The sequence below is a fragment of the Delphinapterus leucas genome, unplaced genomic scaffold (genome assembly GCF_059928025.1).
Source record: "Delphinapterus leucas isolate spDelLeu-1000000601 "Yukka" unplaced genomic scaffold, BTC_Dleu_Yukka2 spDelLeu_asBTCV2_sq80, whole genome shotgun sequence".
NCBI lineage: Eukaryota > Metazoa > Chordata > Mammalia > Artiodactyla > Monodontidae > Delphinapterus > Delphinapterus leucas.
The window spans coordinates 398,652-412,851 of NW_028322289.1; the positions used below are offsets into that span (position 1 = coordinate 398,652).

The 14,200-nt window shown below is 44.2% G+C and overlaps 1 gene segment (V, D, J or C); it reads right to left on the bottom strand.

Annotated features, from left to right (window-relative positions):
- Positions 1 to 1,484: 1,484 nt before the first annotated feature.
- LOC149743786 (immunoglobulin heavy variable 3-23-like) lies at positions 1,485 to 2,064 on the bottom strand. The segment is given in 2 exon segments: positions 1,485 to 1,819; positions 1,924 to 2,064. Coding segments are annotated over 2 exon segments (363 nt in total).
- Positions 2,065 to 14,200: the final 12,136 nt, after the last annotated feature.

Here is a 14,200-nt window from a genome sequence, read left to right on the forward strand (position 1 = left end):
CTTCTTCCTCCTGGTGGGAGTTTCAGTATCTATAAGACGGCTCATGGGACATGGACAAGAATATTATCTGCAGCCCTTGAGGAGGAACCAAAGGTCCTTGATTTGCTTAATAACTAAACTATTAGTTTTTAGTCTTGTTGGACAGTTTTCCCTTCTTTCTGCATTTGTTCACTTCTCAGATGAAACTTATTCTTTGGCTAAATTGTTTCTACAGAAAAAAGGCAGGTGGAGAGCATGAGGTGAAGGACCGTTTCACTTCCACACCTAAATGGGGGAGAGCACCTTTCACATGGGAGGTTTATTTCTCATTTCAGGGTGATTTGGAGGAAATTCAGAGTGTCCCTGTAGTGGGCTGTCTTAAGTCACTTGGAGGCATATTTAGGGGTGGCCTACCCTGGATCCGAACACTCAAGGCCTCCTTTATTATTTTGTTTCTACATATGCACACCAAGCATGTGATGTAGGTATCGGTTTACCTGCATCTTACAGATGTGAAGCTAAACTGCAGCCTGGACTTGGCAGTGATGTGCTGGAGAGCACACATCAGGACACAGTGAGGCCTCCCGTCCAGGCCTGGGCGTCTCCACCCTGGTTATTTTTGCTCGTGCAGGGGTTCCTGGACGGAGGTGGGCCTGCATAGTGAGGCTGCAGGACTCTTCCTGGAAGGAGAAGCTGTGGGACTTTCCTGCATTTTAGTGCTCACGTAAGATGCTGTGGTGAAGAAAGGAGAATAGATTTGTTTTCAGCAGCTTCTGAAAATTCATGTTATTATCCACCTGACGCTAAACTTTCCCTGCCAACTACATATGTGTCTATTGGTAATAGCTGTGATGATGAATATTTGACATAAAATAAACTGCACAGTAGAAGAGGATGCAGGTCTCATATAAGCATATAGGGATTCTATTGGGCCTGGAAGCAAGGAGCACATGTAGAAACACCCCCACCCATGTCCCCTCTAACTGGCATCTTTCCCAGCGACCCACTGAGGATCCGGGGCTGCTCAGCGCATTTATGCTTCTCATGCAAGAGGTTAGCAGGCAAGTCAACAGCCAGCATCCTGGCAGGGACAGCTGGTCTACAGTAGGGCAGGGCTGAGATATCACAATGAGGAAGGAAGAATATGTTTAACTCTTTATACATCCGCTGGAATAGTATTTAAAAGGGTCAATTTAGACAAGATTTAGACAAGGGAAAAGCTGAATATATATCTTTGAGTCTCTGCCTTTCTTATATGACATTTATTCCCCTAGTTCAAAGTCTTTCTAATTGAGAGACTGAAAGTGCAAGTCAAGAACCATGGATGAGTCCAGAGAGGTTCCCCAGGGAAAACTGCTACATGGAGAGGAAACCCCAGACCCTTAGTGGAAAGCAGCCCTTAACTACCATCTGCACCTGCTCCTGGGGCTGAAACACACACTTGTATGTCCTGAGTGCCCCCTGCATCCCCCTTCCTGTCTCCCTGCAAGGAGGTTTGTGTCTGGGCTCACACTGACTTCCCCTCACTGTGTATCTTTCACACAGTAATACACGGCCGTGTCCTCAGATCTCAGGCTGTTCATTTGCAGATACAGCGTGTTCTTGGAGTTGTCTCTGGAGATGGTGAATCGGCCCTTCACAGAGTCTGCATAGTATGTGTTACCACCACTACTACTAATAACTGAGGTCCACTCCAGCCCCTTCCCTGGAGCCTGGCGGACCCAGCTCATGGCATAGCTACTGAAGGTGAATCCAGACGCTGCACAGGAGAGTCGCAGAGACCCCCCAGGCTGTACCAAGCCTCCGCCAGACTCCAGCAGGTGCACCTCACACTGGACACCTGCAAACACAGAGACATCCTGGTCAGGAGACTGTCACACATCCAGTGATTCCCTCACCCATATCCACTCACATCCTCAGTGTCTCTTGCTCTCCATAAATTACCTTGTAAAATAGCCACAAGGATAACCCAGCTCAGCCCAAAGTCCATGGTGAGTGCTCTGTCCTGAGCCCTGAATGGGGGCACGTTGGAATCCCAGGCTGGAGCTCCTCTCCCAGAGCTGCAGGGTCAGGGCTGGGGCTGCTTTATATCAACAGAGGAAGGACCCTATTTGCATGACCTTATAGTCTATAAGAGGCTATGTCGTTGAACGTCCTCCGAAAGGGCAGGGTCTCAGAACAGGTGTGAGAGTCTTGGATTTTGTGGTGTTGATAGCATCTGGGAAATATAACTTTCATTGTTTGATTGTTCCACAGTAAACACGTAGGACCCATATGTCATTTTACATATGCACACACATCCCGTGATGTAGCTGTCATTGTTACCCTCATATTAGGGGTGTAAACTACACCCAGAAGAATGGAGGGTGTGTGTAGTGTCCAAGGAGAAACATGGGGTGACCGTGAGGTCCAGCATCTGCACCTGAGCTCTGGGCCAGTCTGCTCCCTGGAACCCACTAGAGGACAGAGCTGGAGTTGCCGGGTGAGGTTTGCAAAAACCCCTTCTGTAATGAGGTCATGATGACTTTGCTCTATTCTAGTGTTTACCTAAAATATATGGAGAGGGTCAGGGTTGATGAGAAGTATTTTCAAGAGTCTCTTATGTTTCAGTATCTTCCCTTCACTCCTTACCTCCCAAGTCATGCATTTCTTTATTTGTAATTACTTTAATGAGTTTCTTGACATATGATAAAGCGCACACACTCAGAATGAACACTGTGATGAATACTGACGGAGGCATCAGCATTATCAGGAGAGAACAAATCAATTCCTCTCATTATTTTCAGTAGTTTCTGGGTTTCTTCCTTCCTGTCCCTTCTTATCTTCCATCCTGTCCCCACATCACCGTTGATCTTTCCTTGTTATCTCAGATTACTTTTCCTTTTCTAGAATTTATAAAAGTGGGATTATATTGTATGTATTCTTATTATTATGGCTTATTTTACTCAGCACAAATAGTTGTGAATACTATCATGTTATTGTGTGTATCAAGAATGCTGGTTTTAATAACAGGTTGTATTTAAAGAATGATCATAGCATGATTGGCTTATTTATTAAGCTGATGTGTGATATTGGAATTGTTTCCAGTTTCTGGGTGTTACAATAAAGCTGATACTCGTCTTGGAGATGTAGAGAGATGAGAACCTGAGAAAATGCTTCTTTTTTAATGTTCTTAAAACAACCTCAAAATGGGGCAAGTTGCACATTATCAAAATCTCACCATTATATCAGATAATTAGAGAACTAAGAGAGCAACAAATTTAAATCTTGGATAGACAAATGCTCACAGAATAGCAAAGACTAAGATTGTTAATGCTGCCATGGGCTGCTGAATGGAATAAAAACTACTACAAGATTAAACTAGAAACGGATGCCTTGAGGTCGAGTGTGGTTAGGGTGTAATAGTGTCCCAACGTCTCCTAAGTAACTACCTTGCCAGTGTCAGCGTGGTCCTGCTAAAGTGTGAGTCAGATGGTGTTACCTCTCTATCAACACAGGTGTGTCTTCCTACCTGGGACAGCTCAGGATTCCTGCCTGAGCTGTTAGGTCCTCCTGCATCCTCGGAAAGAGGACCTTGGCCCTGGACTTGGATCTGCACTGTTTCATAGCATCTCCGCTCACAGTGTGACCTTTGTCCCCTCATCCAGTCCCACTGTGCCATATATTTACCACATATGAAATGGTGAAATAGGATCACATGCGGAAATGAATAAGAATGTTCTGGGTGCTGACTGACGCACAAAACACTGCCACAACCCCTGACAGTTTACACTGACAGCAGCTCTTTACTTTGTTCACCGTCTCTGCTTAGGGAGGGCTTGGAGGAAAAGCCCACCCTGCCTCGTGCAGGGTCACTGTGAGAGGCTCAAGTTCAGCTGCAGGACCTGCTCCTGTGATGCACACTCACGTGTAAGGGAGGGTGACCCTGAGTGTAGGCTGGGGGCTCAGCCGGGTCTGAGGGCTGGGCCTTGGGTCCACCTTGTGTGGACACTGCTTGGGCTCTGACTTCCTTTCAGCACGAGGCCTGGGTCAGCTGAGTGGTCTCTGCACCAGAGCCCTTCCTCCGCGCAGTCACTTACACACCTAGACAGGGCTTCATGTAGGACCCCAACGTCATGCTCGTAATATTTACATAAATGACTTGAAACTTAGAGCTCATCATAGACTTCCCATGAATTACTGTGGTCTCTTCATTTACAACTGAGAAAAAATGGAAGCCACAAATACGTTCTTCCATAAATTAGCAGATAAACAGTGAGCGATGTATCCATGCTGTGAAATTGTATTCAGCAATCTAAATATTAAACTATTATACCATGAAAGGACATGAGGGAATCCTAAATGCATATTGCTAATTAAAAAATCGGTCTGAAAACGTTCAGTTTCATCTAGTTCACATTTGGGAAAAGGCAAGTCTATATATAAACCAATCAGATGAGCATTTAGCAGGAATTTGGAAGAAGATGTTTGATATGTGAAACATGGGCAATATTTAAGGACAGTGAAATTCTTCTCTATGAAATTGCAGTGGTGGAATCATTACACTCTGAATCTGTCAAAATATATACAGTAATAGGAGAACCTTTTTAGTATAAATATAAATTTCACTTAGTAGTTCAGAGACTGAAGGATGGAACGAGGCACACTGTAAAGATGATACCTCATATCATAGTGAATCTATGAATTAACATGGCTGAAGAAGGTGGGAAAGTAGGTTTTGACCTAAGTGACTTTGGAAATGAGTGGAGTCTAAAGGCTAAGTTCTAAGCCACTGCACATAAGCACTAGAGCCTCGTGGATAACGGTATTTCCATCAGGAGTCAGGCTAAGAATTCTGTTACTACTGTGCATGTGGAATTGAACAATTAGTAGCTGGATGGCATCAGTGGAGCCAGGTTTCTCACTGTTGGATGGAAAGTAACAGACAAGCAAGGTGGAAAGACTGGATTTAACCATGTGATATTACACTAGGATCGGAGATGTAAGTATTGTCTCACATTTACCTTAACACAGGTCAGAAGGTGAGATACAGAGCTAGTTGCAGATGTGTGTGTGTATACGTGGGGTAGTGCACACAGATATATTTCCAAGGTCCTTTACCTTATAGGGTCTAGAGCTAATGCTCCCAGTAGACAAGACACAAGCATTAGTATCCTAATCCCCAATCTTCTGATTCCTATTACTATTCTCCAGAATGGGATCTGCAACTCAGCTGCGGCATGGCTAATTCTAGGGCCAGAGAAGAGAATACATATGATTATTCTGAAGATTCTTGTATCACCAGAAAATAAGGAACTTCACACAAATTGATGGGGACCCATAAAGGGGATACAGGAGACAATCTGAAAGAGCTCCTCCTGGGTGACAAGTGGTCAGAATTACAGAAGCAAAGAAAATGCCTTAGTATATAACCTTCACAGAAAATATGAAACAAATAACTTGATTCATACTTATATAAAGAGATTGAATAAATATATCTAATGGGGAAGGTAGGATAAATCTCCCTTAATGAATAACTTCAGGTACCTCATCATGGTCATCCTCCCTTCAGGAAGGTGAACTTAACCTTCCATCCCTGAAAGTGGCCTGGAGTATGGACATGGCAGAAATTATGGGTGCCCTTGAGTTACATGATGAATTTTTAGATATAATACACCAAACATCATTCATAATATAAATTTGTAATTTTTCTGTATCCATTAAAACTTCTGTTCTGAAAACAACAACATCAACAGTAACAATAACTTCACTGAGAAGGGAATTAAAGCACAGACTTGGAGAATGTGCTTTCTAGTATCATATTTATATGGACTTGTATCATGAATACACAGCAAATTAACAGCTCAACAACAGCAACAAAAAATGAAAATAATGTACACTGTGCCAGTGATTTGAAGATACTTACACATAGAAGAGATAAAGGTTTTAAAAGGAGTCTTCATTAAGGAAACATAAAATAACACGATGATGAAATACTGCTATTCACTTATTACAACAATTAAAGCACAGAATAATAAAAAAGTTAAATACTGGGGATGATGTAGAGCAAAAGGCCCCTCATCCGCCTGCTGGAAGGAATGCCAATGGCCGCCAATTGGAATATATTTGTCGTTTTCTTAGAGAGAAAACCAGACACTCACCAAGTGATTGAGGAGTGAGCTAGAAAAGTATTTACAAAAGTTTTAAAAATATTTATGTTAATACAAATAACTTCATACGGGTGCTTGTATCATCTTTACACATTCGAGCCTTTACCACTCCCTAAATATGGGTTATGTAGTCAGTTTTTATGGTTCTTTTCCATACGATTAGGATATACTTGTTTCTGTTCCCTTTTATCTATCTCTCTGTTTTATCTAATTACCTATTATCAATCTAGATAACAAGGTGCAGGCAACACAGCCCACATGTTACAGCCAGGCCTGTGTGCCAACATTTCAAAATGTCTTCTGAGGAGAGAATGACTGCAGTGCTGTATGGACATCAATTTCCGAATATCAACATGACTCATACTATTCAAGTGAAAGGCATTGCATCAGACAGGACTGGAGAGATTTTCAGGATGAGAGGAATTGGAAATCCATCTGATGGTGGAAAGCAGATTTAAAGTTCAACAGTAAAAATTATTTATGTCATTAAACGATTAAAAACTTGACAAGTAATAACAGAAAGTAGTAACCTAATCTTCAAATAAAGGTCTCATGAAGAAATATTTCTGTGCGGCTCTTCCAAAGATAGATGGGGAAACACAGACAAGCCTGAATCCATGAAAAGCGTCTCAAGTTTAGAAACAAGAAAGTTCCCTGGAATCACTGTGGATGAGGCTTTCAGGGGTGGCAGTGATCCAGTGGAGAAACCACAGGCTCTGAGAGAAAATCCCTCCATGACATCCTCTGCCCCTGCCCTGAAATGGGTCCTCTTGCTCCTGATGACCCTGAGTGCCCCCGGTGGTTGGTGCGGCCCCTGCAGGGAGGTTCCTGTCTGGACTCACCCTGACTTCTCACTGGGCCTCCTGGGACAGTAACACAGGGCTGTGTCCTAGGTCTGTGCCCTGAGCTGAGCTGCAGGGAAAACCAAATTTGTGGGAAAACTAAATTTGTGATGTGTCTCTGGAGGTGGAGAGTCATTTCTGGAGAGACAGCTTGTGTGCTGTGCTATTCCCAGAACCAAAGCACCCCGGTCACCCCAGCCCTTTCCCTGGGGGCTGAGGGATCTAGTCCCAGCAGTCAGCACTCTTTGGTTGGAGAATCCCGGAATAGGGCAGGTGAGGTAGAGGGTCTTCAATAGTCTTGGGCCCAACACTTGCACCTGCACCTGGGACAGGACACCTGGGGAAGGAAAAGTAATGTGGCACCCACTTCACAGACGTCACCCCATAATTCCACCTTCCTCAGACCCAGGAGATGCTCACAGCTGAGAGATGCCAGCAAGAGGAGGAATGACCCGAAGGATTTCATGTTCTTTTTCATTAAACCTTTGACTTTCAGAGAATTATGTCAGTGAAGGTGAGAACCCTGACTCTGCACAGCACAGGTGCTGTGTTTTCCCCTTGAGCCCAGGGTGTGATGTGCAGGTGGGAAGCATGTTTCCATATAAAGATGGTCATGGCTGGCCCCTCTCTGGGGCTCTGGAGGAGGGTGCTGGCTGAGGTCCATGGTGGACACAGCTTCTGTTCACTGACCACAGGTCCTGCCCTTCTAGAACAGGAGTGTTTGGACAAAGGAGAGTCAGAGGGCAGGTGTGTGACAGTAAACACATCAGGACTTCCTTTCCCTCCCAGGGTTTCACGTGGAAACTTCCCGAGGGCACATCCGATCCTAACGCCTAGAGCCCGGCACCTCTCACTTTTCCTCTCGTGCCCTCCCGGCCGCCTCGGGCCCCCCGCTTTGCCCCCGCGCACCTTCTCTGTTTCTGTGCTCTAACTCTGAGCTGCTTGTTAAACAGATGCTGTGCACTTTCTCATTAGTTACACACCAGCTTTACACACTTCATCACACTGTGTTGGCCTTTTCATACAAAGGTAGTGAACACAGTTCCATAGCACGTACTCTGTTATTTTCTTGCTCTATATCATAATTCTTCACCTCTCATCCTATGTTTACAGCGCTTTACATAGCGATACCCCCACAAATTTTGGATTTACTTTAAAACGTCCTTCCTTAAAAATTCGAGTTTTGTTTGATAAGAAAAATTGCACTTTAATTTTGATCAATTTTTATATTATTCATTTCCAAGTTATACTCAAACCAATATAATTTGGACATTAATTTATCCAGAAATCATTTGTCATCTATTCTAAATTCTAAAGAATGTTATAATAGGCACATATATGTCTTTTTGGGTATGAACATCATGTCACCACTGAAGAATGGGTGATTTTTCCTTTACAATATGATACTTTTATTTCCATATACATCTGTCTGTTTCTATATCATTTGTGTACTAGTAGGTGGGTGCAGCCATTACAGAATAGCAGACTGAGTGGCTTAAACAACAGAAATATATTTCTCTCAGACCTGGATACTAGAAGTCTAAGATCAAGGTGTCAGCAGGTTTGGGTTCTTCTAAGTCCTTTCTCCTTTGTTTGCAGATGGACCTCTTCTCAATGAGTCCTCATCTAGTCTTCTCTCTCTCTCTCTCTGTGTGTGTGTGTGTGTTCATCCCTGGTTTATTTTTGTGTTCAACATTTCTCTTCTTAAGTGTGACAATGATCCCTGACCACATCTTAGGCAACAGGCTACTTGAAATGCTCTTCTCAACTAGTCTTGACCTGTGGGCTTCTGTGTTTGTATTTGCATGAGCAAGTATTGTCAAGAAACCACTACCTCAGATTAATATGAACTCCCTACCCTTGAACTCTGATCACCCTCAATATTTGATCAAATCCATCAAACCTCTTATCACACATGCGATATCTGATCACCCTGGTCTCCCTTTAGCAAGAATCCTTTTGAGTCTATGTAACCAGAATCCCCTTAGCCTATATTTCTTTTGTTAGTAATTTTCAATCCATTCCACCCCACCCTCTTCTTGGCCATAAGACCCCATTTGCCATGCTGCAGTTGGAATTAAGCTAAGTTTCCAAGGCTGCCTCAAATATGCAGCAGTGAGTTTTGTCTTCATTTTTTGCATGAGATTTATATTGGAAATATGAATATCAATCCCACAGCCCATGGCCACATGACTCATGCCTGAATGAAGCTGATCTGTCATGGATATTTTCTCCTAAGTCCATTTGTGCTTAGGGACGCTATACTGTTCTTCAGCCCTATGCCTAGGGGTACTTTAAACAATTGCCAAAAATCACAGGAAAGGGAAAAGCATGGCATTAGGTTGACCCCAGAAAGTGCTCATTTCCATGATGGTAGGTGAAACAAGAAAAGAAAGTGTCACCTTGACTGACCTCAGCTGGGAAAGTGTGTGTGTCTGTTTTGGGTGACTCAAAGAACCGGCCACATTGCAATTTTCCATGAATGAACACGAAATGACAGAAGTTATTTTAGGGTGCTAATAAAAGGTAGCAAGTAAGTGAATTTGCAGATATGGGATCTGTGACTAATGAGGATCATTGCATATGAAGTATTGGGACATTCTGACATTAGTGTCTATACCAATGCAAACAAGCTACAGAATTCAAACTGTGAAGGTTGACTGAAAGCAGGAGGGTGTTTCTCTTCCATCGACATGTACAAAAACAAAACTGAAATGAATAATGCTTAAAAATCTCATGTGCCTTCTCAGGATATTTACCAGTTTCGAGATTCAGACTCACAGGGAAAAGGATGGTGAGCCTCGGTGTTGTATTGAGATCCTTTGATAAAAAGAAAAATAAAGCAGAAAAAACAACTGTAACTGCTGAGCATTAAGTGTGTGTTTAAAATCAACCCTACTTCAATAAAAAAAATAAAATTAAAAAATATATATGCACACACAATTTTGTGAGCATGACATAAACCACAACGATGAAACATTAGGAAATAGAAGAGGGTCTCTGGTGGAGCTCCTGGGCAGGAAGAGGAAAGCACAGGTTCTAACAAGAATCCCCTCCCAGCCCCCATCTGCACCTGCTGCTGGGGCTCAGCCCTGTACTTGTTGGGTCCTACGCGCCCCCTGGTGGTTACGTGCCTCCGCGCAGAGAGGTTTGTGTCTGGGCTCACACTGACTTCCCCTCACTGTGTCTCTCGCACAGTAATACACGGCTGTGTCCTCAGTTGTCAGGCTGCTCAGCGATAAATAGACTTGGCTCTTGGAGGTGATGCTGAGCCGCAACTTAAGAGTTGAGTTATACCACTCTCTCATTTCGTCCCAGAGAGAGTGGCATGGACATATATATACACACTACCAAATGTAAAATAGGTAGCTAGTGGGAAGCAGCCGCATAGCACAGGGAGATCAGCTTGGTGCTTCGTGACCACCTAGAGGGGTGGGATAGGGAGGGAGGGAGGGAGGGAGGGAGATGCAAGAGGGAGGGGATATGGGGATATATGTATATGTATAGCCGATTCACTTTGTTATACAGCAGAAACTAACACACCATTGTGAAGCAATTATGCTCCAATAAAGATGTTAACAAAAAAAAAGGAGTTGAGTTATAGTCTGTACTTCGACTGCTCCACATGGTAGTAACCCACTCCTGCCCCTTTCCTGGAGGCTGGCGGGCCCAGGTTACACCATAGCTGGTTAATGAGAATCCAGAGACAGTGCAGGTGAGGGAGAGGGTCTGTGAGGGCTTCACCAGGCTGGGTCCCGACTCCTGCAGCTGCACCTGGGACAGGACACCTGTGGACAGAGAGAACCATGGTGACTCATGGGCTCAGATGCAGCTTCCCCATGTGTTCATGTCTGAATCCCTGAGACACTCACCTCTGGGAGCTGACACCAGAAAGAGGAAGAACCACAGCTGATTCATCTTCTTGTGGGTAAGATTAATGAATCCCAGAAAGTGTCTTCAAGTATGAGGAGATACCTGAATTCAAATGTTTTTTAATCTTCTGACTTACATGGATATTTTCATGTGGGAGGGAACTTTATATAAAAAGTAAAAAGTAGTGAAAGGGGGCCCCTGTCTCTGGGGCTCCCCCTGTGAGGAGGGTGCTGACTGTGCCCTCAGAGAACTCAGTGCCCACCCGGGGTCCCCCTCACATTCCTGGGTGCCTCTTTGTCCAGGAATGAAACGATGCTTTAAGGCTGGTCAGGGAAACAGCTGTGGTCAAGGCTCAAGGCTCAATGGTAGATTTTGGGAAGAGACTTTAATCCCACGGAGGTACATATCTTCGCTTATCAAATCTCCACCTCACCTTCAGGGAGCTCCAAGTTGTCAGACACAAGCTCTTATTTTTGGTTTTCCACATTAGCTCATGCTTATTTATTGGATATTCAAATGTTGGAAACAAAACATACATGTAATAACCAATTTGAATTCAGACAAATTTGTGTAAAATTCACTGTTCATCATAATTCACAAGACATTTACTGTCTGACTTAACTGGGGTGACCGATTCTTCACCGGAAACAGCTTAAATATTTTCAAGAGTTGTTCTGGAGGTGGATTTGTTCATTACAACTAACCACACAGGTAATTGTGTGGACAAGGTAGTCATTTCTGCTGACATGGTCATCTTTCCCAGCATTGCTGACTTGCCGAGTAGCCTGTCCTGCTTTTTCCCTGTGCACAACTGAGTGTCTGCAGGAACACCGCGAGCTTCAGGGCTCCTTCCTTGCGGGTGGACGTTGAGGAATCTCCAGGGCTACCAAGGTCTAAGAACAGACAGCTCCTGGAAGCTCGTCAGGACTCCAACATGCTGGGCAGGTGACCTGGTCACAGTGCACAGACTCGCTCCCTCTAGAAGTGTTCATTTCTAACTCTCCCTGTCACAGCCAGTGACATTGGAGCTCAGGGAACACAGTTCCCACCGCACTGGGTGAGAGAACATGCAAGATTTTTAGAAGTAAACCTTCACGTTGAATGGTTTGCAGAGTATGAGGGTGTCATGGTCAGAAGAAAGCCCCCACTTCAGGAAGCAGTTTCCCTTGAAATGTCCACCTGAGAGCAGCTTTCCCGAGTCCCTGGGACACTGAGTCCTGGGACTGTGCCTGAGGTCACATAAGTAAGGGGTGCTGGAGAGCAGAGCACAGCTCCATCCCATCTCGCTGTGGGCACTGAGGATGTGGCCTCACCATCTGCATTTCAGTCTGCAAGGATGTAAACTGGGGATCACGATAGTAACAGCATGTCTGAACTTTATAGTGGGTTTGCCATTAGTGTTGGATGTGTAATCAATGTCATCAGTGATGTTATCTCTCCTGGGAACCAGAAAGACCAATCCGAGTTCTCTTCTCTGACTGACACATTTGTACATGTAACCCTGGCTCCACTCCTTCACTGAGATGTCACACCTGCGGGTCTGGGGCAGATCAGCACTTCCTCAGCCCTGCGATATCACCTGCATATTTACTAATGTAGAACCTGCTGTTTATGAAAAGCCCTTTCCTCCATACTATTTCATGAACATATTCCCAAATGTACCCTATTGCTTCTAGCTTTTTCAATAATATTAATAGAGAAAACTAAATAATAACCTTACTGACTAAATGTAGATAATAAGAGAGTCAACTAAAGCAGGATGAGCAAGAGTCATAGGAAAAGTCAGGACCTGAAACGTGAGCTGATACACTGAGGGAGAGGGGAGGGGAAGGGATGGCATCCAACACCTAGAACCAGGTGAGCCCATTATTCACCAGGTGGAATCAGAGCCTGCATTTAAACAGATACACTGGCATATGACATGGCCTTCATGAGCTAGTAGACTGGAGGAAACCCATACAAATTCCTGTTCACATAGAAGGAAATATAACCGGTATCTTTACGTTTCAGTGGCTGGGGATGTGTTGTTAGGGTCTCTTTACCCCTAGGCAAAATGAGTTAGGCCATAAGCACTAAAATGTTATTTTTCCTTTGTGGAGAAAATTGGAGGGAATTATGTCTGGAGACTGGATCATATGATAATGCTGGGGGGAATATCTATGAGAGACGCCCAATGGGTGATGGGAAAAAGAAGTGGTGAGATTTAAGTCATATTGCTTTGCAGGTTACCAGTGATGACACCAAGAGTTCCCCATCAGGGTGATGGGTGGGAGAATGACAGATAGTGGTGGGCTTCATGTTGAGCCCATGGACAGGTGCATCTGATGGTCTCTGTATTTCGCCTTATCAATGTTCCAGAGCATAAGCTCATAATGGGGTGTGGACTTCAAGAAAGTTTAAGCCAGATTGTTGAGGACATTTGTGGGCTTTGTTAGAATAATTGAGAAAAGAAGAAGCAGGAACTATACTTGGAAAAACAGTAGGGTGAGGGTGAGGGTCAGGGTTAGGGGTTAGGGTTAGGGTTAGAATTAGGGTACAGGTTAGGGTTAGGTTATGTGTTAGGGCACTGTTTAGGGTTAGGGCTAGGGATTGGATAGGAACCCCTTATCAGATATATATATTTTTCCCTTTTTTTTTTTTTTTTGGTACACGGGCCTCTCACTGTTGTGGCCTCTCCCGTTGCGGAGTGCAGGCTCCGGACGCGCAAGCTCAGCGGCCATGGCTCACGGGCCCAGCCACTCCACGGCATGTGGGATCCTCCCGGATCGGGTCACGAACCCGTGTCCCCTGCATCGGCAGGTGGACTCTCAACCACTGCGCCACCAGGGAAGCTCTACTTAAAAAAATTTTTTTTTTAATGCCTGACATTGGAAGTTCTACATCTTGACTTTTGGGTGGTTGTTTTGTTTTTGTTATTGGACTATAGTTTATCATCATCATTTAACATATTTCAAACACACACAACACACAATGTTGCATTGTACAGATGTAGTGGAACTCGGTGTATAGTGGATAGCTATGGACACACACACACTTTTTCCCCCCTGTTATTGTGGTAAGTCATGCTGAAATCCATGTCATCGTGACCGCAAGTGCATTTCCCCCAGTGTCTCCCACACACCCATTTGTTGTCTTTGGACGTTGTCACGGTCTATGCAGAGATAGATTTTTATTTCCATTTGTATGGGTTTGAGCGTATCAGCCTTTCCTTTCCAGCTCCTGGGCTTTCCCTGTACATTCGAAAGACTTCCTCTGTTCCAAAGTATGGAATGAAAACCGACTCATGCATTGTTGTTCTTTGAGCACTTGCTTGGTTTCGGTTTGCCAGTCCACGGCTTCCCTCCTTCGCAGGAGCCA